Source organism: Sparus aurata, chromosome 17, assembly GCF_900880675.1.
Source record: "Sparus aurata chromosome 17, fSpaAur1.1, whole genome shotgun sequence".
In the NCBI taxonomy this organism is placed as follows: domain Eukaryota; kingdom Metazoa; phylum Chordata; class Actinopteri; order Spariformes; family Sparidae; genus Sparus; species Sparus aurata.
The window spans coordinates 10,352,635-10,365,954 of NC_044203.1; the positions used below are offsets into that span (position 1 = coordinate 10,352,635).

The 13,320-nt window shown below is 42.4% G+C and overlaps 1 protein-coding gene across 8 annotated transcripts in view; it reads left to right on the forward strand.

The window, feature by feature from the left end:
- The window catches only part of LOC115567647 (neuroendocrine convertase 2-like), a 194,477-nt gene that overhangs the window by 96,552 nt on the left and 84,605 nt on the right, over positions 1–13,320 (forward strand). For all 8 annotated transcript variants that reach the window (XM_030394421.1, XM_030394425.1, XM_030394428.1 and 5 more), the window contains 3 exons: positions 10,715–10,752; positions 11,567–11,646; positions 12,626–12,714. In XM_030394421.1, the coding sequence (XP_030250281.1) occupies positions 10,715–10,752; positions 11,567–11,646; positions 12,626–12,714 (207 nt within the window). The remainder of the gene's footprint in view (positions 1–10,714; positions 10,753–11,566; positions 11,647–12,625; positions 12,715–13,320) is intronic.

The following is a 13,320-nucleotide window of genomic DNA, read 5'->3' on the forward strand; positions in this document are numbered from 1 at the left end:
TAAAATCCGCACGTAGCAGGCTCTACAAATAACCTGCACAGGCATATTAGAACTGTACATCCATCAGTACAATTGGAAGACAAAAGACAAGTAAGTGAACCTGCTGCTAATGAAGGTGCCAGTTTGCCTGCTGCAACTGTTGCTGCTGCTAATGTGTCCATCATGTCTACAGTACACCCCCACAACCACCTGGACCTACAACCCAGAGCTCTATGACACAGTTTGTGCAAAAGACTATGTACTTTAAAATGTATTTTTTGTAGCTCTGTTCCGTGTTGAGTATAATAAGCCATACAATTAATAAACATTTAATATAATGTATGTTTTGTACATTAGGTATTCATTTTACACACCATGTGTCATTATTTTTGGTAATACATTAATTTAAAGCAACAAAAAAATCTGAGGAGCCAGTTGGGAGCCGAAAGAGCCGACTCTTTTTAGTGAGCCGAGCCATAAGAACCAGCTCTCTTAAAAGAACCGGAATTCCCATCACTAACCTCTGCTAGTTTGTGTGTGTGAGGCTGCTGTGTGCGTGTGTGGCTTGTGTGTAAGCCGAACATTGCCACTGATTGGCTTAAGAACTCGCACTCAACGTTAGAGAGCCAATCATCATCACTTATGCGGTTGTCTCGCCCCTCCCTCCTCCCTCACCGGAGGAAAAAAAAACAGCTCTGCAGCTCCGGTGGCTGAGAGCCGAGTCCGATGACAACAGCTTCAATGATCAGCTTCAGTTTGTAAGGCGCCACATTTAAAAATCGGTAACGGTAACGATGGAAATAGTAGTTATTTAGATTACCCGTTACTAAAAAAAAGTAACGCCGTAAGTAATGCCGTTTATTCTAAAGCCGTTATTCCCAACACTGATAATGATCACCAGAACTATGTTTAAATTATGAAAATGTGATAAATAGCAAGGAAAGAAGTGTTATAAATAATAGATAATCGGCCAATAGAAATTCTTTGGATGATCTGAATATCTCTCTGATTATGTTTCCACCAATACTGCGCAAGTATTACATGAGCTGTCACCAGAGAAGAATGGAAACACAAATGTTGGAAGCCTCCCATGTGCCCTTTATTATCGATGACTAACCGATGAAAACTACCCTGTGATTCATGCATTTCAATAGGTTGATTAACATTATTGAGTTTATATCTTAAAAAAAAAAAAAATACAAAATTGGGGGTTGATGCAGTGACCAAGGGGTTAAAGGTAGAATGTTAAATGTTCACTGTTGTGATTGATCCTCTACTTGTTTCCCCCTCTATAATATAACTACTTCTGTATTCTGGCCCTAGTCTCTCTACTTTAATGTTTGTCTTAGTCTCATCTAGATTTACTGTCACTTAGTCCTGCTGCTCTTCACGGTCCTTATTATCTCTTTCTCACTCTGTTTTCTCCCTCTGGTCTTTTTTTAACCTCATCCATCCCTCTAATTTCTCCGCTCTTTCTCCATCGTTGTCTCCCTGCGCGCTCTCTCTCTCTCTCTCTCCCTCTCTCTCCTGTGGTCTGTCTCTCTCTCTCTCCCTCTCCCCCCCCCCTCCTCCTCTGCTCTGTCATCTCCTCTCCACTTCCTCCTAACACACCCGGACACGACAGAACACCACGGATAGTTAATAATTCTCTAATTTCCGCTCTTCACGGCGCGTAGAAGGTGTCGCAGATAACCTGATTTATCAGACGGCTATTAGAATGTGAATCAGGGGTATTAAAGCAATGGACATTAACGCGCACATTGTTTAAACAACGCCACGGGACTAATGGATTTCAAAATGAATTTGTCAACACCGTTCTCCGTGAATATAATTAGTCAAATGAGAGCAAAGCAGCGGAGGAGAGTTGGGAGGTAGTTTAGCAGGAAGAAAAGGGAAGTGATACACACAGACTCTTCAAGCAGGGAGCAGGGAGGAGTTAAATAGAGAAATGTACTCTGGGTTCTGTGACTGTGAGAGAGGATTAGAGTTTTCAGTCTAAATCAGTGCATTTATCTGTGGCACCTATGCACGTAACAAATGAAACACGGGAGGGTTGCAGAAAGTAAATGGTCTATAGATTACAGTAGGGTAATAATTACAAGACTTCAATCTTTAATGACAAGGCTGGAAAAGCTCCTTAATGTTGTTATCGTAAACGAAGACTAAAACCAGCAACAAACTATTTTGGCTAATAAGTGTGTTGCTGTGTAGCAGAAGCCTCATATGTCTTATTTTGAGCAACACTGTCGCAGACGTTTGTCATTATATGAACAGGTTGTACATTATTTTTGACGCATTGTTCTGGTGTGATAAGCCCTCAGTTTTCCACCTAGCCCACAACTTAAAATAGTCCCCAACAAATGCAGTAGTTTATCCTTTAAATTGAGCTGCAGAAAGGGTAGGAAAGTTGGAAATTATGGAAAAGAATAGAATGTATACAACATAGAATAACACGTGCCTTAACGTTTTACAAAAAACAACTTTTTATACATGAAATTTGATGGGCAGATGTGACTTGAGCCACACATTTGTCTCCTCTTTCACATCTCTATATCCATCATCCATGCTGGTAGACTTATTGTTTGTCCTGGTTTGAAGATATGCGTCGTAGAGATTTCTTCCTCCACCAAAATAGAATGAATTTGGCTGAGGGCATTATCAGTTAATATTAACATTGAAAGTGTTGAAAACACACTCTGCAGATGCTTAGGATAATCCGCAGACGTTGCTTGGAAATGTTAACATTGGACTATACTTTCAGTAAAAAGAACTTCCAATGAAATCTGTTGAAGACGAGGTCTGTGAATTAACATTGTTTTCAGGCAGACAGGTTGTTCTAGATTGTTTAAAAGACATTTCTAATCTAATTAATTAAGCACTGTAATTTAGAGATCTCAGAAATGACTGCGTTTAAACAACCGACAAATAACAACAATTAAAATCTGCACAAATACATAGTTTTAGAGGTAAGTTAGGCTTATTACTATTACCTTTAAAGTGTTGCATCTTGATTCCAGATCTCCAGCTCTTAAATTCATCTCTAGTCAAGACATTGAATTAATGGAATGACATGTAGGGTTTTTACGTCACAGTTCCAATAACCACAGGTAGTGTTTCAGAAGCAGAGTGTCACCACTAAGTGCTGAGCCATTTTGTATTTTCTGACGGCCTTCATGTTTTGTTTTCACTCGTTAAATGAGTGATACTAACTCTTTTCGTGGATCGTAAATGGAGGAGCTTTATTTTTTATTGATCCAGGATCAGGATGGATGCCAATTTTGTGCCACATACTGTAGGCTCTGCTGCATGGCTAAAGTCATGATATTTTGCCGCACTAGCGCCAGACCGGTTTGCCTCACGGATCAGTCTCGCTTCACTTTCTTTCAATGGCTTTGCTGTATTTCTACCCTCCTGGATCACTCTCTGTGTACGTGGGCGTGTGGACGCTGTGCGGTTTTTGCACTTGTGTTAAGTAACAAGAAATTTCGAGCGATGCCCACTGACTGACAGGAGATGTTTAACTTGCAGGTAAAACATTTTATTCTGAATTTCAAAAAGCGATAACAGTAATGTGACAGCTGAAAGCACTCTGTAAACCCACACACTGTGGAAAAAACAAAGACATATTTCCCTAAAGTGGAGATCTCCATTGAGGGAAGCGTTTCAGACCTGCGCTGAACTTAAGTCCCAACACACACACACACACACACACATGCGCGCGCTCAGACACACACACTTCCTCTGCCACCTCCAGCTTCGTGTCTGGGTCCACCGCAGGAGGAGAGCTGGCCACTGGGCAGACAGGGCAGCGGGGTGTGGTGAGGGGGCGGTGAATACGTGCCGCTTGAATACTAATGTCCCACTTAAGAAGTCAACCTCTTCTCCATCCCCACAGCCCCTCTGCTCCGTCCCTGCCTCTCCCATATCTTTTCCTTACTGTCACTTCTCTTCAGTATTCTCTCATCTTTTTGTTTTTTTCTCACCTCCCCCACTACTCTAAACAGTCCTTTTCTCCCTCTCTCCTCTTCCTCCAACTTGTCTCCTCTGTCTTCTCACTCCTGTCCTCTTCTTGTTTCCTCCGTGTGCCAGGCTTTCCATCACCCACGCTCCCTCTACATCCTTCCAACTCAATCCTTCCACTCTGTATCACTCATCAAACTCTGTCTTCTCCCCAAGATCTCTCTCTCTCTCTTTCTCTCTCTCTCTCTCTCTCTCTCTTTGCCATTCACTTTTTAAACCCACACACAAGTACACACGCACACACATCCTTGACAAAGCCAGCTAATTACAGGCAAGTGTCCACTCCAGCCCTTCTTAAATACCGAGCTGATTAATGAGACGGAGGTGTAGGGCCAGGAAGTCTCACCCTCGACGGGTGGTGATACACACCCCTGTCCCTCTGCAGCTCTCTCACACACAGACACACACTTTTTCTTCCCTTTTTTTTTCACACTTGTAAAAGCAAATTATCAGCCGTGTACAGCTTTTATTACCGCAATATTGGTATCAGTTTTTAGACTTACCTTCCTCCTCATATGTCTTCTCCCTTCCCTTACTCCACCTTTCAGTATCAGAGGCAGCCTGTCGACTTTTTGCTATTTCCTTTTTTTTGTACAGTAACTCCTGCAGAGTAGAGCTAAGCGGCGAGAGCCAGCCGGGGGGGCCCCAGGTGTAGCAGGGGCGTCCTCTGAAGTGATGTCGGCTCATTTTCTCAGCGGCGGCTCAGGCACGACTCACCGTCAGCTCAAAATGGCCTCCGACACATCTCTGTGTCTGATTTGTGTGTGTGTTTGACCCTGAGGACCGGCGTGAATGCTGCCGGAGCAAGGAGATAGAGTGCAGCTGCTGCCGCTGAATGCTGACACACATGCAGAGCGGCAAATGCGCGCACGCACACACATACGCACACCTGCACAATCACAATCTAGACTGGGTCAGCCAGGTTCAAAGCATTTGTATTCATGGAAGGTTTTGCATTGGCTCCACCACCTACAGTGTTTCATCTAACTGTGGGACGTGGCTTTCTGCTTTCACACTCAGAAGACCTTGGACGGTGTTGGAGTGTGTTTATGGCTGCATTTATGGCAGTGTGGTGCTACCTGACTGAATGCACCTGACTGAATGCATTTCTCCACTCAGATCATCCTTGTAAATGCTTGAAGGCGCACTGTTTTGATGCTCAAATTGACCCATGTGGTACGTGAGCACTGAAAATACACGTGTTCATGCTGTGCACGTGTCAGTCCTGATTCAAATACGCATCTGTGCACTGCAGAAAAGCACCAACAAGCGGATACATGTGTTTCATATGACAGCTTCAGACTCGTATCAAATGTTACCTTTTTTTGGAAATGTCTTTAGACAATAGTCTTATCAGCAACTTTATCAAATTAAATAACTGTTTGGAATTTCCACGAAGCAGGTCAGCACAGCATTTGGAGTACCACAGGACCAATACTGAGCCCCCCTCTGTTCAGCCGAGACATGCTGCTGTAATGCTATACTGATGAATATAATACTTAAATCTACATTTCTTTTTCATAGGAGGACCGTAGTTCCATTGACAGAAATCATCAGCAAATTAATTAAGCGTATTACTTGCAGGATGTGCCAAAATGATCTCTCGCTAAATAAAGAGAAAACTGAGGTGGTTGCAGTTGGCCCTTACTCAACTCTTTATCAGTGTGCTCTGAGATTTGGAGGTTGCCCTGAGCTTAGATCTAAATTCTAGTCATCATATTAAACGAGCTAGTCGTATGTATCAATCGGGATGCACAATATGGATTTTTTTTTTTTGCCGATACGATAGCTGATGATTCACCGACTCTGCAGAGATGGTTTATCTGATCTTCCATAGCTGTGATAACATTTGATGGTTAAACCTTGTGTTGTGTTAAAAAAGAACAAAAACTTCACACCAGTGACGACATGTGTGACTCATGTCTACACTGCGTGGCTCTACACAGGCACAGCAGTTTGGTGTTATGAGCGTGTTTGTTGTTCTTCATCTCTGTGTTTATTGGCTGCTCACCAAACATCCGTAAATGTGCATACATCCACCACCTACTGTGTGTAGATACTGCAGATTTATCAGCTATGATTTCTTTATCTGCCAGTAGCCGATAATGTGATTTTTCAATTATTGGGCCGATAATTTATCTCTCTGATATATATATCTTGCATCCCTAAGTATCAGTCATTTACCTCTGAAAAATATTGCTATAATTATGTGCAAACGGGATGAATGTTGAATGTTGAAACATGATCTATGCATAATATCTCAAGCACCTTAGATTATTGTAATGTTCTTTTCTCGGGTCTACCAATGTAAGCTCTACCACGACGACAGCTTGCCCCCAAAAAATACTGCCGCTGGTCCACAAATCCCTCACTAAACCGTAGGACCTAAAGATATCTAAAACATGTTATTTTTCCATATAAATCCAGCAGAACACCATGATCATGTAATCTAGTAGTCTTTCCTCTGTTTCTCAGGCAGCATAGTCCATGAGAAATGTGCATTTTGTCACCATGCCACACATACATTCAATTTATCTGACAACATTCAAAACTAAACTGAAATTCTGCTGTCTATGCTTTGATTTTTCAGTTTACGTTTACTTCTTATTGATTATCTAAATTAACGTTTTATTTTGTTTGTTTTTTGATACTTCAATACGTATTTGTAAGGCAATTGCTACTGAGTATGGAATGCACTGTGTACTACTACTACTACTACTGCAAACTCTCTTGCGTTGCCTTGCCAGTTACCACAGTGGATACCAACACAACTCATCGTTGTTATAGGTGTCAAAAACTCCTACATGTGGTCAGGAGTGACAAACTTTCAGGCTACAGAAGGGGTTTGGATTCTATAGCTCCAGTTGTCCTTCCACTCCCTCTGTTGCCTCTCCTTTCATTCGTCCTCCCTCCATCCTTGGCTCACTTGTGACTGTGTTCCCACCTCAGCAGGTGGACATTAATTCCCAAAGATGTCTCCATCACAAATAGAAAAGCGATGTTGTCACCTTTAAACGCGGACGGGACTGTGTGATTGTCACCTGGTTCTGACACACACACACACGCACACACACACACACACGGAAGCACAAGAACGTGTGAATCCACAGTAAGGTGTCTTTCTTATAATTGAGTCGAAACAAAGATGAACTCTTAACAAAACAAGCTCCTTTGCCTCCTGCAGACAAGCAATTCGTCTCACATCACAGCAGAGGTCCACTGTTTGCAGAGCTGCCTTTATGTACGCAGGGGACAAACACCCAGAGTGGGTGAGACGTCTCGTGTTTCAGTCTCATTTTCAGGTTTAACAGATTGAAAAGTTCTCCCTAATTGGTGAGATGATTAGACGTGTTCACATTGGTGTCCACTCTGATATGTGCTGGTAAACATTTAAGGATTGGTTACAAACGCATTTCTCATTTACCCTTAGTTGTATCTATCCGTTATTTACTTTTAATGACTCTTTAAAACAATGTAGGCATTTTGTTTACAAAGATTTTTTTCCAAAGATTTTTATGACTCATACCAGACTGTGGTCATCAGGTTAACATTTTTTGTTTGTTTGTTTTGCAAAGTTTGCTTGTGTGTAAGTTGCTTTTTGACAATATAATTTTTTCCTTAGATATTGTGAGTGTTTGTGGATGTTGAAGTGACAAAATGGTTTGCACATAAATTCATGAATACATAAAAAAAATGACAAGTGGCATCATAGAGGATTGAAGCTTACCCGCTTTAAACTGAAAAAGACAAATATTGGAGCAAAAGTGATTGATTAATTGGTTTGAGTTTGAGCAGAGGATGAGAGAGAATCTCCTGATTTGACTGATAATAAAGTTAGGAGATGGAGAAGGAAAACAGATCAACATGAGGGGGTTATTTTTTGAAGAGATATCTGACATTTCATAACTCTCGCATGAGTCACTTCTATCCCATATGAAAACATCATGTTTCAGTATCACTCAACACACTTCAAACTTTGAATCAGAGTACGCGAAACCTACTCAGCAGCATCCTCGGTTGGCCCCGTGCTCAGTGTGGAAATCCAACTTGGCTCAGGCAGCGAGGAAAGTTGGCCAGAGAGCAGTTCCTCTTGTTCCCTTGAGAATGAGAAACTAAAAATCTATAAAAACCTCACAACTTTGTTGATTGTTGAAAAATGCTCTGTAGCAACTGGTGCTACATGCTCTACCCTTTCATACCAGAGCGCCGTTGCTGTGAACACAAAATGCAATATGAATGGGCAAAAATCAATGGACAAAAACATCTTAAAGGAGAACTTCGGTCGATTTAAACATGCAGCTTCATTGCTCAAGCTACCCTTGACTTGCCAGTATCGAAGATGCGAAAACATTTGGTCCAGCCATTACAGAGCTCCGTGAACGGAGACTTGGCTTTGAACGCCAACAGCATGGGGTCAGAACTTAACACTGTGTTTTAAGTGTCTTATAATGCTCCACATCTCACACCAAAAGGTATGCAACATCAGCAGACACCTTACAACACAGCACTGTAGCGTTTATGACTCACAATGAATAAAAAAGTAGTTAAAACAGTGTGTTTGTGCAAGCAGCTACTTACCTGTTTGTTGACATCCGCGTCTTCCGGTAGCTAGACCAAACTAGCATATCCACCGAGTGTGCACTTAACAGGCTATTGTAAGGCTCATGGCTCATGACAGGCTGTAACATGGACATGTACATTATGAACAGAAACACGAAAATGCTGGAGTACGTTTCCGTCTCCGCCAGTGAGGGAGTAAGCGCACGCTCGACGGATTGACTACTTTGGTCTAGCTACCAGAAGACACGGATGTCAACAAGTAGCTCCTTGCACAAACACACTGTTTTAACTACTTTTCTATTCATTTTGAGTCATACACGCTACAGTGCTGTGTGCTAAGGTGTCTGCTGATGTTGCATACCTTTTGGTGTGAGATGTGGAGCATGTTAAGACGCTTAAAACACAGTGTAAAGTTCTGACCCCATGCTGTTAGCGTTCAATGCTAAATCTGCGTTCACGGAGCTCTGTAATGGTTGGACCAAATGTGTTTGCGTCTTCGGTACTGGCAAGTCAAGGGTAGCTTGAGCAATGAAGCTGCATGTTTAAATCGACCGAAGTTCTCCTTTAACGCTGAGGCGCATCTCAGTGGGAGGAGTTTTCTCAGTTCGATTTTTTGCCTTTTTTGCCCGCATTGCTCACTGATGAAGATGTGACATGAGGTTGAAAATGTGGCTGTAATTATCCCAGGAAATGCAGACATCTTATCAGTCACACTTTTATTCACAAGCCGAAAGGCATAAACACATTTCGTGCATTGGTAGCTTTAATAAAAATGAAATACTCAGACTTCACTGTCTTGTTTCAAGGTAAAGCTCATTGATGGTGGGTGAAAGAAGCGGCTGGTGGCACTGTTTGTCATAGAGGCAGCACATGGCTGTCTAAACCCTTCCTACGCTGTCTACACCAGGCAGTCCAGATAGGGAAATAAAAGTAAACGTACTGAGTGAAACAGAGTATTTAAAACCAATTGCCAACAGAAGCAACCGACCAACTAGCAGGTCTTCCTATTTTTAACTTTAGCATAAAATCGAAAATAGGATAAACAAGAAGTTATTAGTTTTTTTGTGTGTTGGATTCATAAATAAATGATGAAATAACAAATAGCTGTTTTTTGTAATTGTTTTGGTCATTTTTTTTCGATTTTGGTTATTGAATTTGAAAAGAACAAACGATACACAGATTGAGTAGCTCTGTCTGGTGGACGAGGAGAGAATAAAGCGCTTGTAGCTATGTAGAGGACGTAGCAGGTTGACCTGCCGTGGCATGGCACAGCGTGGCACAGCGTGGCACAGCGTGGCACAGCGTGGCAGGCTCCAATGAGGCTTCACCCACCCAGGGCTCCATCCCGCCCGAGCTCAGGCACAATCAGGCCTCAACGGCAAAACCGACTGCAAGTTACCATGACAACCCGGAGGCACTGCCTGGATGGGACAAAGGCTGGCAGGTCCCGTTTGTGTGTGTGCGTGTGTGTGTGTGATTGAGAGAGAGTGAGTGATGTGTGGCAGAGCAGGCGCGGCCCTCCTGGGGCCCTCATTCGTTTGTCTCTCGCTGAGACCACAGGAGCCCTGATGCAGCGGAGATGGAAGAGGTGGTGGTGGTGGTGGTGGTGGTGGTGGTTGGGGTGAGGAGAGGGGGAGGACGGGGAAGGGGGGCGAGGGAAAGAAAGGCAACTGATGTGGAAAGAGAGGATGATAAAACGATGCGAGCGAAGGAGAAGAAAAGAAAAAGAAAAATGGGAGCAGAGATCGTCCGGTGCCCGTTTGTTCATTCACTCATCCATCAGTCACGTGCAGCGCCTCATACAGCACAGCCCGGATCTTGACGGAACTTGCTCTAAAAATGTGACTTCAGTGTTACAATTTGGCAAATTAATTACACCAATTAGTAGGGTACTCAGAATTCAAAGTTTTAATAACCTGTCTACCACAATGTAAGTTCAAATGACTTGAAACAGCTCCTGCTCGGCTCCACGGAAAATGATGAAACAATGAGGGCACTTAGGCATGGTCTCATTACTGCACCAAAACATCCAAAATGACTTTTTTTCTCTCAAACTTCTTTGTCTAGAATATCGAATGTGTCTCGGTCTCTCCTAGTATGAACAATCCCGCTCATAGTTTAATCATCGACTCATGTTTTCTTTTTCTATTTTCAGGTGTAGATCACGCAAACAAGGACCTCGAGAAGAACTTTGTGAGTAAACTTGAAATGCGATGAACAGTAGATCCCTGCCAAATCTCATTTAAACTGGGCGGCGAAATATTATCATTCTCGTTATCTCGCACGCAGTAGATCATCGATGTTTGCTCTGATTAAGTTGTCTTTTCACGAGGTTGCAGTTTTCCGTCAGTGCTGTTTGCTTACACAAACGCGCTGGGATTTTCATTAGACTGAAATCTGTGTATTGACTTTCTCCTAAGCTGGCCCTCTCCTCCATTACTTAAAACCTGAGACAATAAAACGTTCGTACAGTGATGAAGCTGTTTTATTCATTTAGGCTGGTGTTACACTGGCTGACCATAAAGCATATGTGGAGTGGCAGTGTTGTTTGCTCCTGCCTTGTCATATATAATCCTATAGGCAGTTTGAAGCACGCAGGCCAACTTGTACTTTGTCAGAGCAGATTGTCTGGCATGGATAAGCCTGGCTGGAGAGAGAGCGAGGGAGAGAGAGAGAGATGCACATAATTGCTCTTGTACCATTTGCTGCCAAGACATCCTCCTCCCGTTATGCCTATATACACTGGCAAACAAGTCATTCAAACATGCTCACTTTTATGAGGCGCACATAAACCATGCAGAGACACACGTAGACACAGTCACAGGCACCTCCTCACTGACAGTGATTGCCGTCAGTCAGAAGAAATATGTTGACAGGCTAATTCAAGTGGCAGTATCGGGAGTTCTTCGCGGGATTCCTTCATTTCCTGTCGTGTCGCTCTGATGTTCTGCTCTGAGAGCTACATTGTGTTACACTGCTCTCCATTTGTTTTCTGTCTGGGTTGCAGGAAGCCCTCGCGAGTTTTGACCTGGTTGCTTCGCACGGTCTGTCTCATGATCCCATGCCTGTCAGAGATGAAGAGAACAGGTATTGACTGTCGTGCTATGCTTCTTTTATTTGGAGGGTCCATAAGCGGGCTAATTTCACTGGCCTTCTGATATTAAAACACACCAGAAAAAAGGTGTAAGAAATTGATTAAACTGTGTATTTATCCTTTCTGCTGTAGGATGCAAACGTTTGCATGTCCAGGTAATTAGCTTATGTTACAGCAGGCTAGGAACCTAGGCACATTTCATTAGTTAAATGCATTTCACAGCTTTAAAAACAATTAGCCCCATTCGTGATACATGTAGTGGTTCCTCAGTGACTGTTTATGCTAACGATGGCAGTTTTGTCCTGCTCCTTATTGAATTCGGTGTAGTTTACATTAAAACATTACAACTCCAGCCAAAGTAACCCAAGACAGCGTTACAGTGGCTCGTTCTAATCCTTCAATCCTTTTCTCTTTTAACATTGGAAGTGAAACATTGTATTCAAAGGCAAAGCAGGCCGTAGCATGGCTTACCCGGGTGCCATCATTCCACACGGTATGTGGGCCAGATGAAGGAATCTGGCGTGGGCCAGATCTGGTCTGCAGCAATTTTGCTATCTGGGTTTGTGTTTATTTACGAAATAAGTTATTAATAATTTCCAGTAGTAAATCTGTCATTCTTATCATAGTAAATGATTTTTTATAAATAAATATTTTTTTATACATGCAATGCTAAATAAGTGAAACAGATTTTAGAAAATGTAGTAGTAAGTTACATACGCGAGGTGTAGGGTTGAAAAATAAATAAGACGACAGCAAATCAGCTGCAGAGTGTTTTCCTTGTTTTAAGCTGCAGTCTCCAGCATCTCAGTGTTTGTCTGTTAGAGTCCTCAAATCAGGATGTGCTGCATGCAAATGGTCGTCCAGGCTTAATTTGGGGTGTGCTCAGGTCAACACATCCAAAAAACTGAAAAACCCATCTCTGCATATTCTGTCTCAGTGTGTGGCTAACATCTTATTCCCCCTCTGCTTCAGTCACGGTACCCGATGTGCAGGGGAAGTTGCCATGGAGGCCAACAACTCCTACTGTGGTGTGGGCATCGCCTTCAATGCCAAGATCGGAGGTGAGCAAAACAATGCAGCATCATCGAGACAGTGGGAGGCAGTGCATTGTGGGTGTACTGCAGTGGCCAAGACATGGCATTTTCAAAACCACTTGTAGTTGGCCACTCATCCTTTTTTTATGCAGTAAATACAACTGTGGGATAATGCAAAAAAAGCACCAACTTCCATTTGGAGTAATCTATAAAGCAACTGAAATCCAGACAATAAATGCTTGATTTGTGTCTTTAAAATAAAGAGGCACGTGGCAAATTATTAATCATATCTCAGTTCCCTCAGGAAATCAAATGAGGTTTGTTACAGGATGCTTTGAACCTGGCCTTATTTATCTGTCGCTCAGCAAACAGTGGAACAAAATGCAATGGATTAATTCAAAAATTAATAATTCAAACTCATATTTTTGGCCCACATTCTGCTGCAAACGCCGTTCCAAAAAACCAAAAAAATGATCGTGTCCAGCGCAGCACTTTCTTTCATGTTGAATCATTTTTGATAGGAAAAACTTGCATTTTACAACTTGGTGTGACACGGCAAATTATGCTAAATCAAAGGAGAAGAGCCACATTTGGTTTGGATGGAAATTAATATTGTATGGCTTGTTGGTTATA